We start from the raw sequence: 22,108 nt of genomic DNA on the forward strand, positions 1-22,108 counted from the left end.
TGCCCCCCTTCAGATCACCTTACAGGGCAGGTTTCCGGCTCACACGGGGACTGGCACCTGAAACTGACAGTGCAGTGCGCCTGCCTGCGTACCTTACAAGGCGGGTTAGGGCTGGGCCAGCAGCCTCAGAGCAGAGGGGGGAAGCAGAAGCAGGGATGCCTCTGGCCCAGAAAAGCCAGCACTGCTGCCTTTCAAACACAAACCTACCAGGGGCGACACTGCTGCAAGGCCTGGATGGCGACACAAGCCGCACTCTATGGATAAGCGCTGTCAACACGGACCATGGGTTCCTAGAAGCCTGCGGCTGGCAGTCTCGCTCCACTTTTGCGAGTGCTTGGAAATTTCTAGCACAAACACAGTTTCAACAAAATCTACTATTAGGACAAAGGCAGACTTCACAGCAAGGGAATGTGAGAAGCGTGTTGTGACAGTCGGGCTGACAGCGTGCCTGACTCCAGGGCTTGGAGACACGGTCCCCAGGTCACTGATATGGGCAGCAGACTCATCAGAGCTAGGGCCCAGGGCGGTGGAGAATCCAACACCATTTGCCCAGCATAAGAGTTTTTTTTAATGGTTTATTAATTAATTAAATGTGCAAGTGAGAGAGAGAGAGAGATCTTCCATCTGCTGGTTCACTCCCCAGATGTCCCTAACAGCCAGGGTTGGTCCAGGCCGAAGCCAGGAGCCTAGAACTCCATCCAGGTCTCCCACGTGGGTGCAGGGGCCCAAGCGCATGGCCCATTTTCTGCTGCTCTCCCAGGTGCATCTGCAGGGAGCCAGACTGGAAGTGGAGCAGCAGCGGGGAGTCTAATGGCACTGCTCATATGGGATGCCTGCATCTCAGCGGCTTAACCCCCTGTGCACGAGGCCAGCCCCACTCATCCTAAGCGCTGCTGATATGGGCTGTGCACGCCTCTGCAGAGCTGCTGGGGCACCTGCCGCTGCACACCACCGGTTACACAGCATGTGCCAGGTGCTCCTGGCCTGGCAGATACTCAGTGTGGCACTTCCGGCCTGGCGCTCCTGGAGGGATAGGCACACCCACCACATGGAGAGCCTTGTGTGAGAGGGGCTTTAAAGGCAGGAGAGAGGGGCAAACCTCAGGCTCAGTCCCATCGCCCGGAGCTGCAAGGCATGCTCCAGATAGAGCCCGCTGCTCTACGCGGCCAGGCCCCTGTCTGCACCAGGGCTTTCCTGGGAGGCCTTTCAGCCCAGTTCTCCTCAGCAAACAAGAAGCCTGAGTCCTCGGGCATCTTGTCCCCTGGGAGGTGCTTGAGAGCTGCCCAGGCTGTACACAGCTCCTCCACTTGCGCATCTTCCTGAGCCAGTGCTGCCCTCCGGCCCGGGAAACCTCGCCGCCTTCAGCCTGCTACGCGACATAAGGGTGACCTCTGCAGGCTGCACCTGCCCCTGCTGGAACTCCACCAACTTCCTGCTGGATTCGGCCAGGAGAGGCCTCTCTAGAACTTTACTCCATCTGGGGCAGCACCGTGGTTTCAAGGCCCACTCTGGGCCCTGCTGCCTCTGGGCGACCCCAGCTCAGGTTCTGCTCACACCAGCTCCTCACCTGGTCCTGCACACGGGCTGTGGTGGCAGCATCCTGCTGCTGTCTCACTGCCCACCCTAACCCACCTCTCTCCTCCAATCAGCTTCTCAGTTTACAGTCCCCCCTTACTCCATGTGGCTTCTGTGTGCACCCTGAATGACAAACCGAGCACCCTTCTTCACCCCGCGAGCGGCGACTGCTTTCCTGCCCGTCTCTTTCACAGCGGGCACAGGGTCTTCGTGCGCCGTGGACGGCCACAGCAGCACTCTCGGTTATTACTCGCACCCTGCCTTGCCCTGGAAAGGACATTTCCAGCTTAGAGCTGACACCTGGTAGGTGTCCAAAAAGTGAGTTAAATCAAGAGTGGCCAATGACTTATAAAAGCCAGAGGAAGGCCCCAAGGAGGACAACACATCTAAGGGAGAGAAGAAGTGTTCTTCTGAACGGAAGTCGATGATGAGCACTCAGCACCCAAGAATCAGAGCAACTGCCCAGACATCAGGCACAGACTTGGATTATGAATAAAAAGCCAAGTAACTGCTGTAGCCCAAACTCCTACAAGGAGGCTCACAAACCCATCAGAGAAGCAGCACAGTGGGGAAGAGACTGTCAAATCCCGGCCCCACCACCCTCCAGCAGACCCTGTCTAGTCAGCTTCTCTGCACCTGTGCGGCAGGTGTGCCCCACAATTTGGCTTCAAGGGAGACATCAGGTTGGGATGCACTGGCTTCACTCGTCACTACGTGCAACTTAGACTAGGAGGTTCCAAGCCAGCTGCCATCTGAGCAGGAAGTAAGTAGGGGGGAGCAGCTGAGAGAGGCGATGCCCAGGACACCCTTCCTCTCAAAAGCCTGACCAAATGCTGGCCATCAGGCATTAGCTCTGGATTCCAATCAAGTCTTCCTGGTCAACGCAAGAGAAAAATGAGGCCCCAGATGGACACATGACAGATACCTGGTGCCACAACAGTGACAGACTGAGATCTGGTTCTCCTGGTGCCATCCAGGCTCAGGACAGGACAAATGAAACAAGGGGGTTGGTCACAGCTGGCCAAGGAGGAGGAGACACCTGAGACACAATCATATTGCTTCCAGAGCTGGAAGGAGCCCCGTTAAGGACAGGATGTCTTCTGAAATAGCAGCCCAGCCTTGGGGAGAAAAGAGCAGAAAATAAACCCATCAGAGCCAGCGCTGTGGTGTACAGCAGGTAAAGCCACCGCCTCCAGTGCCAGTTCCCCATATGGGTGCCAGTTTGAGTCCCGGCTGCTCTCTGCTATAGCCTGGGAAAGCAGTAGAGATGGTTCAAGTTCTTGGGCCCCTGCACCTGCATGGGAGACCCAGAAGCAGCTCCTGGCTTCAGATCAGCACAGCTCTGGCCGTTGCGGCCATCTGGGGAGTGAACCAGAGGATGGAAGACCTCTCTATTTGGCTTTCCTTCATTCTCTGTGTAACTTTGATTTTCAAATAAATAAATAAATCTGAAAGAGAGAAAGAGAGAAAGAGAGAGAGAGAGAGAGAGAGAGAAAGAAAGAAAGAAAGAAACCCATCACCCCTGACTGAGAGGGCAAAGTCCTGTGCTGAACGTGTCTTGAGGACTTCCGCACAGCGCATCACTCACCCCAGATGCGCACGGTTAACACACCCTGATCCCTTTTCAGAGGAGGAGGGAAGGTGGCTGAGGGGTCAGCCAAGTTGCTCCAGGATTTTACAAGTAGGAAGGAGCACAACTGTGAGTCCTAACCCAAGTCTTCCTGGTTTGGGGGCTGTCAGGTAAACTACTGGTTGCCCAGGTAAACTTGACTTTCCACCCAATGAGCAGCCATGTGTTTCAGAACAGGTATGTTCCATGCAACAGCTGGAATACACATATAACTTCTCCCTGCCCCCCCACCCCCACCCCGCACTGGTCATATAGAATTGAAATACGGCTATGCGTCCTGTGGTTTTCTTTACTAACCTTACTAATCCTACTTGGTTTCCAACTCTCTCCATACACCAAGTTCTCCCAAGGACTTCTGGGGTGGAAAATTAGAAAAGAGTTAACGAATGAAACTGAAAGAAGGGAAAACTCAGAAGTGGTCCAACAGTGAACACTACTCTGCCACTCGAGAGACGAAAAGCATAAAAACAAGAGCAGGACATTGAAAACCACAGAAAACGCACACTGTACTTTGGGAAACCAATAAAAACCTCCTGGTTTTCATCTGTGGGCAAACAAGAGAAATCCAGTTCCCTCTCCACATCACCCACTAGGTGCAAACGACCTAGAGCTGCCAGGCTCTGAGCCAAGGAAGAAGCCACCAAGTAAGGGATTACTGTCATTAGCGCTAATCTTCCTCACCTGAAAAAGAGCTCAACGGGCAGGCAGGTGCTCAGACAAGCAACTAGGGACGGAGGCAGAGAGAAAGCAAAGGCTTCAAGTCCCTGATGGACAGGCAAGAGTGCAACAGAAAAGGGTATTCCCCAGCTCAGGCCCGCTTAGGTGACTTGCTCATTCACAATGCAAGGCGAGACCCAGAATGAAACAACTCTTTCTCATTAGCAATTCACCCCCTTCCCAAGGCCTTCCCATCAAGCCAATAAAAATCACACAGCATCCTGGTGAAAAGCATATCCCTCAATCTGCAGAAGAATCTCCAGGCTACCAGGAGTCCCCCATAGTCAGAGAAAAACACTGCCTCCCAACGACCTGCCGCAGTTCGTAACCCAGGGCTGCGTCCTTCCACGCTGGGCTCATCAGTGTCACAGATATTCACATGCTGTTTCTGTTCTTTAAATCAGCAGCTAAGCTGAAGTGGAGGGAGGAGGGCGTGAGCCATCAAAGTCCACCTTCTGGAATCCGTACCCCATGAACTAGGTCCAAAGTCACACATCAGAGAAGCCAGCTTTCAAAATCCTATCTCCCTGCCCACAGGGCCACAGGCAGGGAATTGGGACAAGGCACACACTGGCTCCTTTTTCAAGAAATAGGGGAAAGAACTCCACAACAGACCTACGGGGGAAAATCACCAACCCTACAGGCGGCTTGCCTGCCTTCTGCAGTCCTACTGCTGTTGCACCAAAGCCCGGGAACTCCGCCAAGCTCCTCAGCACCCCAGAGGGCGGGAGACACGCAGGTCCTAAGAAGCTGGGCTGCGGGGCTCCGCAGCCTGAGGTCAACAAGGATACTTGGAGCCGCCTCAACGATCCTCCCCCAGCCTTGGCAAGGTTATTTTTTTCAACCATCACCTTACAGGGTTTCCTAGAACAGAACCGATACTGAAATGTGTTTTGGAAGACCATGGAAACTGTGTGAGGATGGGGTGGGGACCCATCGTCATTAGCACCCACGTCTACGGGAGCAAACACGTTCCTCTGTGCTGTCTTGGTTGATCCTCCCAACAACAGCTGGATGGAAGCAAGATGTGTATCAAGCCCACGGGCAAGTCATCAGAGGCCCACGGCAAGTCAACAGTGGCCCATGGGCTCTGACGGCAATGCAACCGGACTGGTAAGGTAGCTAGAACCTCAGCCGCCCAGAACCCAAGCCCTGCAGGGCCTGAGTGTCCTCTGCCCTGCCACATTCCTTCTACGTTAGCCCCATGGCCACAGACCAACACTGAGAGAAGGGGTGGGGCCGCCTGGGGGCCAGACACTAGCACTGAAAACAATTTCAGGAGCATCCCTGCAGGATACTGCCCAGAGATAAGAAAGGCCGACTGTCCTCAGCCACCGCACCGACACTGCTTAGTACTATCAGACACAGGTACCAGGCTAACACAGCAACGCAGCCAGATGCACACGATGCATTTTCTCAGTTCCCTCTTCGTGAGAAAGGCAGAGATGCTGCTACTGCTCCCTGCCCATCCCCCACCCCGCCCTTGGTGGTGCAGCGCCTGGGTGGAGCCCAAGAGCAGAACTGCCTCTGCTGCCCAGCCCCATTACCCGCTGCACATTCAGGTTCTGGCCGGGAGTGGCAGCAGTGCCTTCTCCATGTTCTGCTGGGCTCACGTGTATTTATGCTTCAGTTTTGGCAAAAAAAAAAAAAAAAAAAAAAAAAAAAAAAAAAAAAAGCAAAGCCAATGACAACCGCAGCAACCAAAACCTCACTTCCTTCCAGAGCTGTCACTCTCTGGCCACCGCACCCGCTTCAGGATTGAGTCAGGGACTCTCCATTCCCTGGCCCCAGGCGAAGCTCACTCTCATTGCTATGCATGGGAGCGATCCCTGGCCCACAGCAGATGCTCACTTGGTTTACTGACAAAAACCCACTTTCTCTGTGCCCATCAGACTGTTTTTAAGTAGAGCCTGTAACCTAAGTTCAAAAGAAGAAACTCAATCCAGACTGGGATGGTGACACCCGGATGGCTATGCCATGGACAGAGGCGGCCATGCACGTGGCTATGCTAGATAGGGTGTATGAGTAGATGGAGCTCACTACGGGGGGCAGCAGAGCCAGAAAGGGGAGCATAAAGCAGCTCCTAGGCACCCTCTCCATTGCTGCTGTCTTCCCGACTGGGCGTCTGCTACCCTGGCAACGCTCCCTTAGGCCCAGCATCCTGAGACTCTGAGGAACAGTCGCCAGGAGACCACTCAGAGGAGAGCGCCTTGGGCGAGGTAACGACAAAACTCTACCTAAATTAATTTATCTCCTACCTTTCCACAGGCTGTGTAGGTTCAAACCCCAGCCCACCAGAAAGCCACAGGGCCTCGTGTGAGTTATGTGGCCTCTCTGAACCTAAACATCTAAGTTTATAGTAAGCCCAGTAGTAGCGGTCACATAGAATTGTGGTGGCAGGGATGGGATGAGAGGATGGATGCAGACCTCTACAAGCAGTGCCTAACCCACAGTCAGCACTGGGTAAATACTGTTTATCCCAGCAACACAAAAAGACCAGTGGCTGATGGGAGCAAGTCACCGGCATCTCATATCAGAGCATGTGGGTTCCAATGTCGGTTCACTCCCCAATTTTAGTCCCCCACTAATATACACCCTGGGAGGCAGCAGGGATGGCTCAAGCCTTCGAGTCCCCGACACCCACATGGATGACCTAGATGGAGTTCCTGGCTCCTGTGCCATTTGGGGAGTGAACCCGTGGATGGAAAATCTCCCTCTATCTTCATTTGAAAGGCAGAGAGAAAGAAAATTAAAATCATGGGGAAAAAAAAAAGATTTGGAAGTAAGACAGTGCTGATGAATAAGAACTCAAGCTTGTTTTCCTTCAAACTTTCTTAATCGTAGCTTATTCAAAACACTGTCGAGGAAACGGAATGCCCACAGTACATTTCAAGGAGCACACAAACATTCAGTCCAGCATAAAGACACCAGTTAAAGACAGCCAGTAGTTAAAGACACCTCTTGAGATATCTGTAGTGCATGACAGAGTTCCTGGGTTCAAGTTCTGGCTCGGTTTCTCATTCCAGCTTCCTGACAATGTGTACCCTGGGAGGCAGCAGGTGATGGTTCAAGTACTTGGGTCCTTGCAACCCACATGAGAGATCCAAAAGGAATTCCAGGCTCCTAGCTTCGGACTGGCCCAGGCCCAGCCACTGTAGGCATTTAGGTAGGAGATCTTTGTCTCTTTCAAAGAAATTTTTAAAAATGAAATTAAAAAGAAGCCATCATCTATGAAGTATTTGGGCAAAGTCCTCTCTCTCCTGGAGGACAAGACCTCACTGTGGGGGATTCCTTCTCCCAGCACATTTTAAACACAAATTAGGACAACAGGCACCTAACGTAGATCAGGCCACAGGGCTAGGGCTCCATGCATGTTTGTTAAGTGACAGAAAGTAACAATGCGGATGGTCATCAAACAATAAAAACTCAAGTTGGAGCAAGGCATCAATAGCAATTACATAAAAATGTTTTAGGTTCCAACCTATAAATTTAACACCAGGACACTAAAAAACAGTTGGCTGTCTTTGCATTAAGTTTTTCCTTTACAAAAAATAAATCTTCAAAGAAAGTTTCATTTATTTATTTGAAAGGCAGTTACAGAGTGAGAGAGATGGAGAGAGGGAGCGAGGCAGAGTTCCTCCAATAGCCTGATTCACTCCCCAAATGGCTGCAAAGGCCAGGGCTGGGCCAGACCAAAGCTAAGAGATTCATCCAGGCCTCCCACATGGGTGGCTGGGGTCCAAACACTTGGGCCATCTTCTGCTGCTTTTCCTAGTACTTTAGCAGGGAGTTGGATTGGAAGTGGAGCAGCGGGGACTCAAACCAGCGCCCATATGGGATGCTGGCATCACAGGCGGCAGCTTAACCCACTACACCAGCCCTGAAAATGTTTCAGTCACTGGCAACAGAGGTTCCTCGGGGAGGGGGAGATGGGGAGTTACTGCTGACCAACTACACGGCATGTGCCAGGGATGGTGACAAGCTCCTGGAAATGGCTATTGGTGATGGCTGCAAGACACTGCTGATGTACTTTATGCCACTGAAGTGTACACTTAAAAATGGCTAACATGGTAATTAGATGTTATGTGTCTTTTATTGCAATAGAGAGCTGCAGAAGGGAAAAGCTGCTGGCCCTCTTGTCTGGTTATCTAAAGTATTCCTCAGGAATAGAGTACACGCAAAATGATGTGAAGGACTTCAGACATGACCCCTTACCACATAGTGACCTGGGCCCGAAGAAGCCCACCCAGTTCTTTACTGAACACAGACTTAAAATGTGGCTCTGGTTAACGAAGACGCTAGAATCATCTAGTCGATTTTTTTTTCTTCCCACGGAGTTCAGCGTCTCTATAATCCGGAGCTACTAAATGAAGCAGACACAATGTTTTGACTTAGCAAATGCCTTTGTTTAGATAAATTAAGGCTTGTCTCATGAAGGAAACCCTACCCCCCCCACAACAAAAATCTCAGTAGAATAAAAGTTATCATTTGAGTTAGAATATTAGGCTAGCTGGGGGGGAAAAAAGAACCCCACTTCCATGAAAATTTCACATGTCAAGAAGTTTTGCATTAAATGTCAACTGTCATTATTTTCCTCTCAAACTGGTCCATTTTAGCCCCTCTAGTTCAATCTCACAAGGCAGATGGCACAAAAGACTCAAACTGTTAGCTTATGAAAGTGACACACGAAGTGTTTAAGGTAGGGAACTAGATTTCTAAGAACTTTCCCAGCCCACCTATAATCCATGCCATTTCCATTCGCTCACTCTCCACAGATCCTCTTTAACTGTAACCTATGGTTTGGCTCAACGCCCCAGCTCTGCTCCCCCATACCAAGTGGCCTCGTTTGATGCCCACTGCCGAGATGCCCGGGTGGGTATCAGCCAGACCGTTCTCCAGACACACACTCGACACCTGCAGAGGCTGGACTGATCCGGACGAGAGATGTGAAAGATCAGCCCAGCGCTTTTATTAAAAAAAAAAAAAAAAAAAAAAAAAAAAAACTGAATTCGAAATTTTCTATTAAAAAAAGATGTCTCTTATTAACTTTACGAAAGAGGTCTTGGTGCTCACTGATCACCACTGGATCAGAACCATGGGTGCAGATGGGCCTCAGAGTGGAATAGGAAGCCCAGAAACACCATGTAAACCACATCAATCTCCCAAGAGTTGTAAATTATGAAATTAAAACATCAATAGCCTATCTTTCCAATCATCACCACGGGAACAGCAGAAATTAAAATTAAAAAGCCAGCCTGGGCCACCTCAGCAGAGACACTGAGCAACACCTCTCTTGCTCGCTGCCTTATAAAATAACTCCAAGCTAATTAAATCACAAATGAACACAACACATTGTTTCCCTTCCAGGTGTGCACTTGGAGTAGCAAGGTAAAGTCACCCTCCATGGGTCGCTCCCAGCAGTCCGACATCTCCTCCCCGCCAGCAACCCTCTGGGCTGCACTGTTTTTCCTCCAGCCGCAGCCAAGGCCAAGCTGAATGAAAGTCAAGTGCAACACTAGGCTGCTGGAGGAGCTCTCACATTCCTTTCGGATATTTCTGAGTATCTGGTACACAGTAGGCCGTGCATAAGCACTTGGAAGGCTGAATCCTGCCTATTTAAGGCTGTATTTATTACTTGCTATTTTGTGCTTTACTGAGGAAGCAAAGAGGGGCACTAAGAAAAAAAAAATTCCCAGCATTAAACAAATGAGTATTGTAACCAATTTTAACCACTAAATCGCATGTCCTATGAGCGATCTGGGGATTAAAGAAAAGGCAAGGTTCAGTATAAATAACCCTCAATCGGTTGTTTTTTTAAGCATTCTTATCCCTAAAAGAGAATGTGCACAAAGTGATGGGATCAGAATCACAGCTGTGGGTATGACAGCCAGGGAAGATAAGACAACCTGACAATCCTGGGGGAACTGGGCAGAGTCCACAAAGTGAGCCGATCTCCCCTCCCGGTTCAACCCTGCAACAACCAGCAGGCTGGAACACACTGAGGCTGTACGCACTGCCTTTGCCAGCTCCGACAATAATTCAATACATCTAAAAGCAACAATGCGAAACAAACAACAACCAAAAAACACCTACCCACTGAGAAATAAAGGACACTGCGGGGACATGAAAGATTACTGTTACTCCAGCTCAGCCTGGCTGCGGTATAAAAGCCAGGATTAGCATTTCTAGGTATAAATGCAATTATCTCTGCAAGGCACCATTGAAGAGGGGGAACAACCCACAGAAGGCAAGTACACAATGCGACACTGTATCAACAGCCCACCTCCACTCTGCACGCCACACCCGGGCATCCAGCAAGCTTCCCCACCCTGGTGGCAGATCTGCCCTCAGAGCTGCAGACCACCCATGCACCCCCTGGAATGGCCCATTATGGTTTTCCTGAGGGAGCTGCGAGACGCTTCAGCATTAAAGTCAGGGTCAATGCCTGGAACACTGTCACTCACCAGAACTAAAGCAGCACATCTCAGCACTTCCAACAGAGCTTTTTCCTCGGAAAGCCTTGCTCAGAAACCTTTGAAAAAGTGAACCTGGGGCCTGTGCGTGGCATAGCAGGTAAAGTCTCCGCTAGCTGCACCAGCATCGGGTGCCAGTTCAAGTCCAGACTGCTCTACTTCCAATCCAGCTCCCTGCTAATGCACTGGGAAAGCAGCAAAAGATGGCCCAAGTGCTTGGGTCCCTGCACCCACATGGGAGGTTCAGAAGAAGCTCCTGGCTTCAAATCAGCCCAGGTCTGGCTGCTGCAGCCATTTGGGGAGGGAACAAGTGAATGAAATATCTGTCTCTCCTTCTCTCTCTAACTCTGCCTTTCAAATAAACAAATCTTTCCAAAGGAAAAAAAAAAAAAGTAAACCTGAAGACACTTTGTCCCCTTTCAGGTGAAATGTATCAGGAACATCTAGGTATAGCTACAAGGTAGCCTTCAACATCACCCACCACCAGAAGGCAAAGGCTTAGGGCAGGGGCTGAATGCAGAGGTCCCTCAAGTGCACAAGGCAGGTTATCCACGCAGCCATGCGGCCTGTTGAACTGCCCACCACCAAGATGCTCTTTGCGGCTGTGGACACAAGGTTTAGGAGACAGTAGCAGAAAAACACTCATACATACCCAACGCCTCTGGAGCCAACTCAACAAACCTCTAAGACTCCCGCATGCCAGGCACAGAGGAATGTGATGAACCAGGGAAATTCTGCCCCCGAAGGAATTTACACATCTACTGTTCAAGATCTGGGTGGTGGAGGGCGAGTGACAGATGAGCTCTATGGAATCCCCTATACCCATACCCCAGTGTGTGGCAGAGGGGCTCCTGCCTGTGGGAGAGGTGGGGAAGACCACCTGGGGAGGCCAGGACTTACAGTGAAGGAAAGGAGAACTCACACCAGGTAAAAGTACATGAGAAGACTGACTGCGAAGCAAGCAGGTGCTGATCCAGCAGAGCCTGGTAACCCAAGGGAGAGCTCAGCTGGATCCAGGGGCAATTGGGAGCCACGCCAAGTTTTTAAACAAGCCAGGAGGACTCCAGATTTTTGCTTGGAACCACCAGTCTCTGGTCTTAAGGAATGAGAGGCACCACAAACCAGATACTACAGATTCTTTATTCTCCACTTCCAGCAAATAAGCAAGACTCACGTAGAAGGCTGTCATGCCTCCTCTAGGGTTTTTTTTATTAAGCACAGATATGAAACACACAGAAGGTACCTACACATGTTAAAAAATTGAAATGTTATATGAGAATAGCTTCCTAAGAAGACTTGTGCACCGCTAGTCCTAACTGTGGGATCATACTTGCCTGAAAGTTGTATCTAACGCTGGGGGCTTCAATAATAATCTAAGAAGTATTTTTCCTCCCAAACAGGAAAAATACAAAAGCCCAAGGCATCAGGCCTCTTTCTAAAGGCAGTATAGGTCTGATAGCTTCAGAGTTGGCCAAAATGAAGTCTTAAAATTGTAAAGTACTGTATAGGCTTCCAGAGTAAATAACCTAAAACACACAGCAGTAACTAAAGGACTTTTATTGGTTAATGTAACCATTACATTGTTGATGTTTAAAATACCAAAGTTTTCTAATCATGCCAGGCCAACATGTTTTTCTCCTGGAAATCTAAAACATGTTTGTAAAATAAAAGAGTAATTTTTATAGACACAAAAAGACACTGAAGTATTAGTGACTTATTACTGGGCTTAATTTCCAAACCAAAAAGCACACTGAAGGTCTGACCCCATCTAGGTGCATGCCATAGGAAACCAGCTGCAAATACCGGCAACCCGCTGAGAACGCTGAAGCCGTCCAACTGCTGCCAACGATGGCACGTTGGCCTCTGCAGAGGCCAGCACCCCTCGGCAGCCCGCAGTGCCGCACGTCACATAGCCCACAGTCACCATCTCACTCACAGGCCCTGCCAGACAGACCTGGCCTGACAGAAAAACTACTCAAAAGAGTGACTAAGCATTTGTTTATCCCCTCCCCCCACCTAAAGAAATTATGATATGGAACGAGCAGACTCGTGCCACTGCTGAGTTAATGGGTGAAGTGGAACAATCACTCAAAATATTCTATTCTTCTCTAAGCCCCAAAGGAAATGTGCGGAGGGCAAACTCTAACTCCTTCACTCGTCAGGCACTTGTAGGCAAGGACGCGAGGCTTCCTCCAGTCCACTCTTCCGCACAGTGGATGCTGAGCGCAGATCCACGGACCCAGTCCTTCCTGAAATGAGCCAACTCAACCACAAGCGCACACCATTCCAGAAGAGACCACTGGCTCAAAGCTTCCATTTCTCTTTGGTCTTGGCTTTAAAGAAGAACCCCGAGAGATCACTGCACACCTACTCAAACGGCCAAAATCCAGAACACCGACAACATCAAGTGCTGGGGAGGGTGCAGAAAAACCAATTCCTCTCACTCACTGTGGGTGGGAAGGCAAAATGGTCCAACCTCTTTGGAAGATACATGGGCAATTTCGAACCAAGCAAAACATACCCTGACGACACAATTCAGCCATCACGCTCCTCGGTATTTATCTGAATGGGCTGAATTCTTCTGTCTAGACAAAAGCATGCCCATGAATGTTTACAGCAGCTTTATTCATAATTGCCAAAACTTGGAAGCGACCAAGATGTCCCTCAGTGGGCGAGTGGATAGACTACGATACAGCCGAACAATGAAATATTATTGAACACTAAAACAAGTGTTAAAAAAAAAAAGCATGGAAAATCTTCTGTTCTGAAAAGGCTGCTTCCTGTGTGATTCCAACTTCAAGTACAGACAATCTGGGAACGCCAAAAACTGCGGAGAATAAAGATTAGTGGTTGCCAAGGGCTAAGGGGGAAGGACGATGAAGAGGCAGAGCACAGAGGACTTTCGGGGCAGTGACACCACTGCATATGACAAGGCAGAAAGGCGTCACGATTCACTTGCCCAAACCCGCTGATGACAGGACACCAAGAGTGAACCCGAACGCACACCGCAGACTTGCGGTGGTAAGGATTTGTCCATGCAGGTGCATCAGCTGTTACAAGAGGACCACGCTGCTGCAAGATGCTGATGATGGGGAGGCTGTGCCCATGTGCAGCTGGGGAGCATGTGGGCAACTCTGCTTAATTTTACCACAAATGTGAAACTGCACTAAAAAGGAAAAGTCTCTCGCCATCCCCACCCCCACCCCCAGCCAAAAAAAAAAAAAAAGGAAGCCAAAAGGGCACCTGTTTCTCCTCCAGCCAGGGTGTGGCTAAAAGGCAATGCACCTTCCTAAAGGAGCTCAAGGAAAAGCAGTGACAGCCACAGTCACTTTTAGCACTCTAACTCAAGGCGAAATAGGAGGGTGGTGCCATCTCTCTTCAAATGAACTCAGCCAGTGAAAAATCTAGCCAGGCCGAAACTTCGCCGAAGACACAGGCCTTCTCACAGACTTCCTCGGTGGGAAGGAAGATGCTGAAGGCAGAGTTGTCAGGGATTATACAATCTACCTTTGACGTCCACTAAGAGTCTCCACCAAGAGTCATCATCCAGCCACTGGCCCATTTCATGGAATTCCATGCATTCCTGCTCTCAAATGACAGGCCAGGGAGGTCAAACCCAACCCAGTACCACCTGGAGCCTCCATACCTCCACAGGATCTCTTTTCTGCAGTTGTCATTTAGCGCCTGAGAAGCACTTACCAAATACTAGGAAACCAGGCAATGCAGGAGCACTTCTATCTGTCTCCCTGAATAGCAGTCAGAGGTGCAAGAACAGAGAAGCTTCTGGTAACTGTACACGGTCATCTAGAACAATTTAACAGCTTGACTTGGCAGGGCCACAGGACACTCCATAAAGTACATTCGTTTGGACATCAGTTGTAGGTGAGGCCGTGCTAAGAAGCCACCACCTTACAAGCTCCTCAGGCCAAGTCTTCTCAAGGCCTCTGATCTTACACACCAGCAATGCCATGTGTGTTCCTGCAAAGCCAATGTTTTTGTGTATCATTTACAGACCTACTTCTTCTATGGCCCAAGTGTCAGACAGACAATCCTTTCAGTCTCCCCACCTCCCATTCCTCCCTCCCAAACAAAAACAGCCTGTATTGCTCCCTGCATACATGAGGCTACAGATTCTGCTCTGGATAAGGCTTACTACTGTCCAAGGCTCACTATCTCCAAGAGAGGAACGCTCTCACTAACTCACACCCTCAGCAGTCGGCCTCCACCGACTTCTCCCTCTTCTCCAAAACCCCCACTGGCCAGACACACCTCTCGCAGACAAGAAAGCGACATTAGGAGGCTTGCAAGTGGCTGCCTCTGCAAATTCTCCCCCCTTGCTACCAAAAAGGGCGCTTCAAGGACTTGATAGTCCGCAGACCCACAAACAGAGCTCCCGTTTCATTCCCCAGGACTGGATCTGAGCATGCAAAGTGTCTTTCTCTACAATCAATTGCTATTCAGCCTGCCGATCACAAGGAAACTCTGGTGGGAACCTGCTTTGTACAGAAACCAATTCCTCATGCAGGAGCCAGCCCTAGGGGAACACGAACACACACACACACACACACACACACACACTCCTCCAGTTAAGACTTCTGCCTGACACCCTCGAACCCCAACCTTGCCCCATTTCAGTTCCAAGGTGTGCTCCCTGATCCATCCCCAAATTCAGCCCTCCTTCTCCACCTGCAGGTTCAATGCAAACAGCTATTGTGCAACAGCCATGGTGATTTAGCCCCTGGATCTCTTGACATTTTTCTTCTCTGCTCCTGGCTGGCAAACTGTTTTTGATCAGAAGGGGATTGTCTGTCCGGGGATTGTGAACGATGTGGTGAGTTGGCAGGGACATCAGGCGAGAGCACACAGAGTACTTTTCCCAGCTAACGTTTCGCCTCATCACGGCTATAGTCGCCTTTCTAGAGGCCTCTGCACCCGGAGAGGAATCTACAGACCCAACCTTACCCTCTCCTGGGGAGCCTCCAGGACTCTGGTTAGAAACAGACGGCGTGACCTGCTCTGGGGTCCACTCTCCCGACCCGAGAGGCCAGATACTACTCACCACTCCGCCACCCACGAAGCAAAGACACGCACCTCTTGCTCAGCAAGGGTGTCACAGCTGCTACCCTTCGCTCGGGTTTCTGCCCCAACCCCGGGGCCCGGCCAATGTGAGATGCTGCGCTCTCCCCACTGTGCACCGCCCACCCTCCCATCCCCAGACGAAAGGGCTTCCAACGGAGGTGGGAGCTTTAGCTCCGGCACCCGCCCTTCTCTCTCGATCCTGGCCCGAAAACTCCACTTCCCGGATTCCCGGCCACACACTCCCGCCCCCTCCCCGGGCGATCCGGCAAGCGCCGTCCCGATGCCAGCTGAGTGCCCAGCCCAGCCGCGCACCCCGAGCCAGGCCCCCGAAACCGGCCCCAGCTTCCTCCCTTGCCCCCAGCCTGGGGCTCCCCAGATTCTGGACGCACCCCCTCTGACAAGCTGGGACTGAAAAAAAAATTTTTTTTTAAAAAGTCCCAACCCGCCCCCCAGCCATGCCGCCAGCCTCCAGACCTATCCCCGGAGGGGCCTCCTCCCCAGAGCCGAAAGACGGCCTTGAGTGGCTGCCCCAGGAGTCTGCTCCCCTCTGCCCCCCGCACCCCGCGAGGGTCCTGGGCCCCCGGCTGGGTCAGACCCGCGTGGCCGCGAAGGGACACCTCCCTCCCCCGCCCCCACCCCCCAGGCCAGCAGGTCTCCGCAGGGAATGTGCTCGCCGCGGGTCGCCGGGGGTCGCCCGGGTCCGGGGGCGGGCGGAGGTCGGCGCTGCGGCGCACCCCCGGGGGGCACTCACGATGGTCACGCTGGCTTTGCGCAAGTCGCGGTTCTCCTCCTGCAGCGCCTTGCACTTTAGTTTGTAGGTCTCCAGCTCAATCTTCAGCACCTTGTTCTCCTGCTGCAGCGAGGCCAGGCGGTTGGTGAGCTCCTCCAGGCGGAACGGCGAGATGACAATGCCCCCCGACTTCCCACCGCCACCGCCTCCCCCGCCGCCGCCGCCGCCACCGCCGCCGCCGCCGCCGCCCGAGGTCGACGAGCAGGACGACTGCATGGCGGCCGAGCTGCTGCTGTTGCCCCCCGCCCCGTCCGTGTCGCTCTCGCTGGCGCTGTCCGCCATGGCCGCGGCGGGCTGGGGAAAGGAGGAGGAGGTGGAGGAGGAGCAGGGAGGCGGCGGCGGCGAAGGCTGGGCTGCGAATGAGTGGGCGCCGGGCGAGCACTGGGGAGCGCCGAGCTGGGCGCCTGGCACCAGGGCGCAGACTCGGAGCGGCGGCGAGAGAAAGAGAGGGAGCTTCCCGCTGCCAAGGGACCTCCTCTGCCAGAGAACAGAGACCCCGCCCGGGCTCGGGCAGTATTGCACTGGGGCTCGCTCCAGCCGGGCCTGTCGCGCTCGCTTAGGCCGCCCTTGCACAGCGTGCCGAGAGCTCAGGGACCCGCCCGCCGCCGCTGCCGCCGCCGCTGCCGCCGGGCCACCGCCAGCGGGCCGGGGGATACGCGGGTCCAGCTGGTGCGGGAAGGCCGGGCCGGCCCCTTCACCGGCGGCTCGCGGGCCGCACGTGTTCCGAGGGAGGGCCTCCGAGACCCCTGACCTAAGCCCACGACCGCCCAACCTCTTCCGGGCTCGCGCCTGCTCCGGGGAAAATGGAAACCAATGCGCCGGCCGCCTCGCAGGTGCTGGGGACACGTGGAAAGGTCAGCCCGGCTCCGGCATCCAGCCCCGGCCGTGCGGTGGCCCCATCTTCCGCCGGCTGCCTGTGCGCTTGCCTCCCCCTGTCTGTTTCGCGCAAACGCGCAGTTTGATCTTCCTGAATGAAGTGCTCGGCTTTGGATAGAGCTGCGGGCACAGAAAGTTCGGCGAGGAGGCTGAACGCAGTGGAACAACAGCAGCTACAGGTTAACCTTGTTAAGAAGGAATTTGCAGGAGACGCGCACCGCCCGCTAATAATCTCACCCACCACACTGTGCTCAATTGTTTAAGCAAGGTGCAAGTCTTTTTTTTTTTTTTCGCTTTGCATCTTGCAGACAGTTCCAGCACGTCACACAATGGGCTTAAGACACTAACAGTAGTCCAGTCCAAAAAATAAAAGAGAAACATTGTGTGGAAGGATTGAAACACATCTCTTTAAGTGCCAATTTTCCAAAGTAACTGCAGACATAACATTATAATACACAGGTACAACAAAATCAAACCTTAGGTAGAAATCAAGCAAGCTAATTACTCTCATGTGATCTAATTCAGGGTTCTAGCTTTGAGGCATTAAAAAAAATCCAAAAGTCAGATATTTTTATTTCTCCTCCCCCCTCCCAAAGAAAGGCTCGCAGAAAATTGGTCCAGCAGGTGAGATGATTCTACACACTTTACCCTGTTGACACAAAACAGCTTTCACTTATGTACAAAAATTAGAAAGTGAAACTGACCAGACTAATTTTATTATCCAAGCTTAGTCAAAGGAAGAACAAACACATGGAAACAGAAAAGGAAAAAAAAACACATTTTTAAGTGCAAAATTTTTCTTACTGCTTTGAACTTTTGGAAAGACTTATGAAGTGTTAGTAAGAATAAAGAGATGACTTTAATGATTTTCTTTATTTCCTCTCTCTCTCTCTCTCTCTCTCTCAACCTAAATTCAATCTAATGGTTAAACGGTTATTCAATAGCTAATGGAAACTGGTACCTCGGAGTAAACTAACCTGCCAAGTGTTCCAAATGACATCATCTTTTACCAAGATGGCTGCTCCTAGCAAACAACTCTGAAAAGTCAACTGCTTTTAAGTCCCAGAGTCCTCCTAGGTATGCTTTGGTTTGAGGCTGAGGACTTCCGAACTCAGTCGCTGCTGGTGATTGAAGGGGAAACAAAGTGCCTGGTTCTGCTCTTCCAAAACAGCAAGTAAGAAATTGTTACGGGGGATCCAGTGTAATTTCCACTGAAACTTGTCTGTCCACCCTGAGTTTGCCTTTTCAGGGGCTGCTACCTAAGACAAGCAGCTGGCTAAGTCAGAAAGGGTGTCTGGAAAACTCACTTGCTGGGTAAGAAAGGGAGAGTAAAGTTAGCAGGGAGTAGTAGCACAGGGGAAGCCGATTTAACAGCATTCTTTCCAGTTTATTCAGCCCTGTGATAGACTCTTAAGAGTGGGTCTGGCTTCCATACTTCACAAGTTACTATTGTTCCATCCTATCTTAAGTCTTCCACTTTTAGAGCTTATTGCAACAGGAACATTCCTTCCAGGCAGAGCAGGGGGCAAATTAGCTCTCTCTGAGCTTTATCACTAAACCAACTGCTTTGGAAAAGCAGCTTGCCTGCTTCAAGTCAGCAGAGGGGCGGAGTTTGAAGCGCCTGGCTTTCTTAAAGGGCCCACGTCATGGTAAGCTTAAGACTGTATTGGTGTTCAATAGGATTTGGAGGAAATCTGCATTTTGACATGGTACTTGCACGCAGTAATCGTGTTTAGAAGACTTTAGGGGGAAAGTCATCTTCTAAAGCTTCCTGCTGATACAGATGGGAATAAATTGGAGAATATTTTTTCCACTGTGGTTTTTATTGTTATTGCAAAGCAGAAGCGTGTCTAATTTTGTACTTCTTGTAAAAGTGATTTCCCTTATAAACCGACTATTTATCACAACACTGGTTCAGTAATAGCATTACAAAGAAGCACAGTTACAAAACCAATAATGTCATTATAAAACCCCTCAGCCTTCTAGGGGAAATGAATCACAAGAATGAATGGTAGTATGCTGCCCGGAGGAAAAAGTGGCAAACTTGGATAATCACCTCCATTGGAGAAATAATGAAATCGAGCTTTGCCCTAAATTTAGGCTGCAGAATCTATCAACAATGGAAAAGGCTGCCTCATCATCTAATTGCAGGGCACAACCTCAGAATGTTTGTCTAATCCCCTTTTTGCAGCTGATTTACTCTGTGGCCTGGGAACTGAAGTGTTTTCAATAGTAAAATAAAAATAATGGCGTGAATATCAGGGAAATTTTGTTGCTTGATTTTTAAAAAATAAACTAGCCAATATTTTTGGCTTGCTTCTTGTTTTGTTTCTTTGAGAGACAGAGATACAAAAGGACAGAGAGAGAGAGAGTACTCCCATCCACTGGGTCACTGCCCAGATAACCCAATGGACAGAACTCAGGAGCCTAGAACACAATGGATCACATGAGATTGTGTCTTCCACATGGGTGGCAGGAACCCAGTCACCGCTGCCTCTCGGGGTCTACGTTGACAGGGAGCTGGAGCAGGAGCTGGAGCTGGGAACTGCACCCAGATGTGGGCATCTATTTAACTGCTGGGCTAAATGCCCTCTCTGGTAGCCAGTTTTCAGTAGCTATAAATGATGATCTTATTGACTTGGATGATTATCAGATCTGAGTGATTTTATTCAAACTCCGCATGAATTTAGTGATTGCAGCATCGACCACTGTGTATGTTTGCAGAAGACTGAGTCAGTGATGTGCTGGCTATCACAGAATGTCAGAATTTAGAAAAAAATCATAGAAGCATGGGCCCCTGGGAGGCTATAATTTCCTGAAAGGTAGTTGATAGTGTTTTCTTAAATACACCTTTGATTTAGAAGCTGACTGGCTGCTGAATCTAAGTTTCTCAGCCTTGGCAACACTGACGTTTGGGCTGTTTGGTTACTGTTGTAAGGGACTGTCCTGTGTAGCAGCATCCGTAGCCTCTACCCACTAGATGCCAGTAGCACACCAACCAAAAATACCTCCAGCTATTACCAAATATTCCCTGAGGAACAAAAGTGCCCCCTGTTGAGAAGCATTGATCTGGTGGAACAACTACATTTCCAGGGCAAAGGCAGGCCCATTTTGGAGAGGCTTTTCTGGCAATATGTTGATCACATACCACTGAGTCATCAAGAGAATTTCCTTCCCAGATCATGTTCTGGCCTACTAGCTAGGAGATCATGGACCAAACACCCACATCTACACTTCCTACTGTTGCTGTCCTATGCCACTCTATTTCTTTAACATGCTTTTTCAATATTTTATACTTAGGAACATTAAACTAGCCTTGGCCATGCAACATCTCACCCCAGCAAGAGATCATGAATACAAGATTAATTACGCAGCTCATCTCTGTCTTCCTCCTTTTGTTCACTCATTATGATTTGCAGGAATCAAAACCGCTTATACAGATGACAGTCTAAAGAAAGTCATCAGCTAAAGTAAATCAGATGAGAATCAAGTAAGAATTTCAGCAATAAATAAAACATATGAGCTTTGTGTCTGTTTGACAGCCTGCAAGACTTAAAATTTGCCCTGACACAGACCATTGAGAAGTGCTGGCCAGAGGGATGTTTTTTAAAGCCTATTCATTATGCACTAGAGCTCCCTCGAAGGAAAATCCCAGACACTTGTATGAAAAAGGAAAATATAAAACCCAAATATCCTCCTACAATACAAATACTGTGATATTCATACAGGGAATAATATACAACAAGGAGAATGAACCAAGCCTAACTACACAAAACATGACTGAGCCAATAACCATAAGAAAAGGAAGCCTGACACAAAGAATATATGCTATATGATGGCACTTGCATTCAGTTTGAAAACAAGCAAAATTAATCTGTGTATTAGAAGTAAAGGATACTAGATTTCTAGGGAAGTTTTTTTTTTTTTTTCATTCAGGTGCTTTTTTTTTTTCAGGTGCTTGTTACATAGGTATATTCATTCATGAAAAACTGTTGGGCTCTATGCATACTTAAGATTGGTATGTCTTTACTATATTATTGCTATTACTGTATTATTATTATTATTATTACTTCAAATAAATGTACAAATAATAAAAAGGGAGAGAGAAGAAACTAAAAACCAGAGTAGTAAGCCAGGATACGGAAGCCAGGGCAGCAGAATTGTGGGTCTTACTAACCCTGAAGTCTGAGTTGATAGCCCATCAAGGACCAGATTTGAAGCTCTGGAGCCAGCAGCAAGATCAAACAGCTAAACCCACACTGAATTGCTGAACTAGGGGGAAAAGTCTTCCTACCAGCAAATAGGTAGAGAACAAGGAAATTTGTTTGCTTTAGATTGGATTCAGAATTTCATTTTTTTTCTTTTGAAGTCTTATCAGGAAAGTTATATTCTAGATCTAATCCTCATGAAGTTAGGAGGTATGAATATATATTTCATGTAATGTCCTTGGTCCAGAAAGCTCCCAGATAATATGCAGTCTTGAATGTTGATCTGCAATGGGAACTTTTTGAATGATGGAAATATTCCATATCTTGACCATGGTGGTTTCCCAAATGTATACATTTGTCAATTGAAAAGGATGAATTCTATTCCTTATAAATATAACTAAAAAAAATGAATTTACTTTCAAAATAGTTGATGCTGAAATGGTAACATCCTTGGTGCACCTAGCACAAGCAATCAAAAATTCATTCTGAAAGAACAAAGAATCAAAATGAAGATGGAATTGCAAATGGAAATTGTAAAGTACACAGAGAAATAACCTATTTTTGGACAAAATTAGCAAATAATGAAGAACATGATATCCCTATAATTTCAGTTATAGGGAGTTATAGGGATAGAGTTAGATGAATAACATTAAGTATGTTTATAATAATTGTACCTATAAACTTAATAGGGAGAAAAAGAAAGAAAAATTCAGAGTTGGGGCTGCTGTTGTGGCGCAGTGGGTTAAGCTACACCTGTAGC

General features: G+C 49.4%; 1 protein-coding gene across 1 annotated transcript in view; it reads right to left on the reverse strand.

Moving 5' to 3' along the window:
• Positions 1 to 16,699, reverse strand: part of CCDC6 (coiled-coil domain containing 6) — a 142,772-nt gene extending 126,073 nt beyond the window's left edge. Inside the window, exon 1 of the mRNA XM_002718475.6 lies at positions 16,226 to 16,699. Coding sequence (XP_002718521.3) covers positions 16,226 to 16,546 — 321 coding nt within the window. The 5' untranslated portion in view covers positions 16,547 to 16,699. The remainder of the gene's footprint in view (positions 1 to 16,225) is intronic.
• Positions 16,700 to 22,108: the final 5,409 nt, after the last annotated feature.

Source organism: Oryctolagus cuniculus, chromosome 15, assembly GCF_051225735.1.
Source record: "Oryctolagus cuniculus isolate XC-2025 breed Fujian yellow rabbit chromosome 15, ASM5122573v1, whole genome shotgun sequence".
Classification (NCBI taxonomy): domain Eukaryota; kingdom Metazoa; phylum Chordata; class Mammalia; order Lagomorpha; family Leporidae; genus Oryctolagus; species Oryctolagus cuniculus.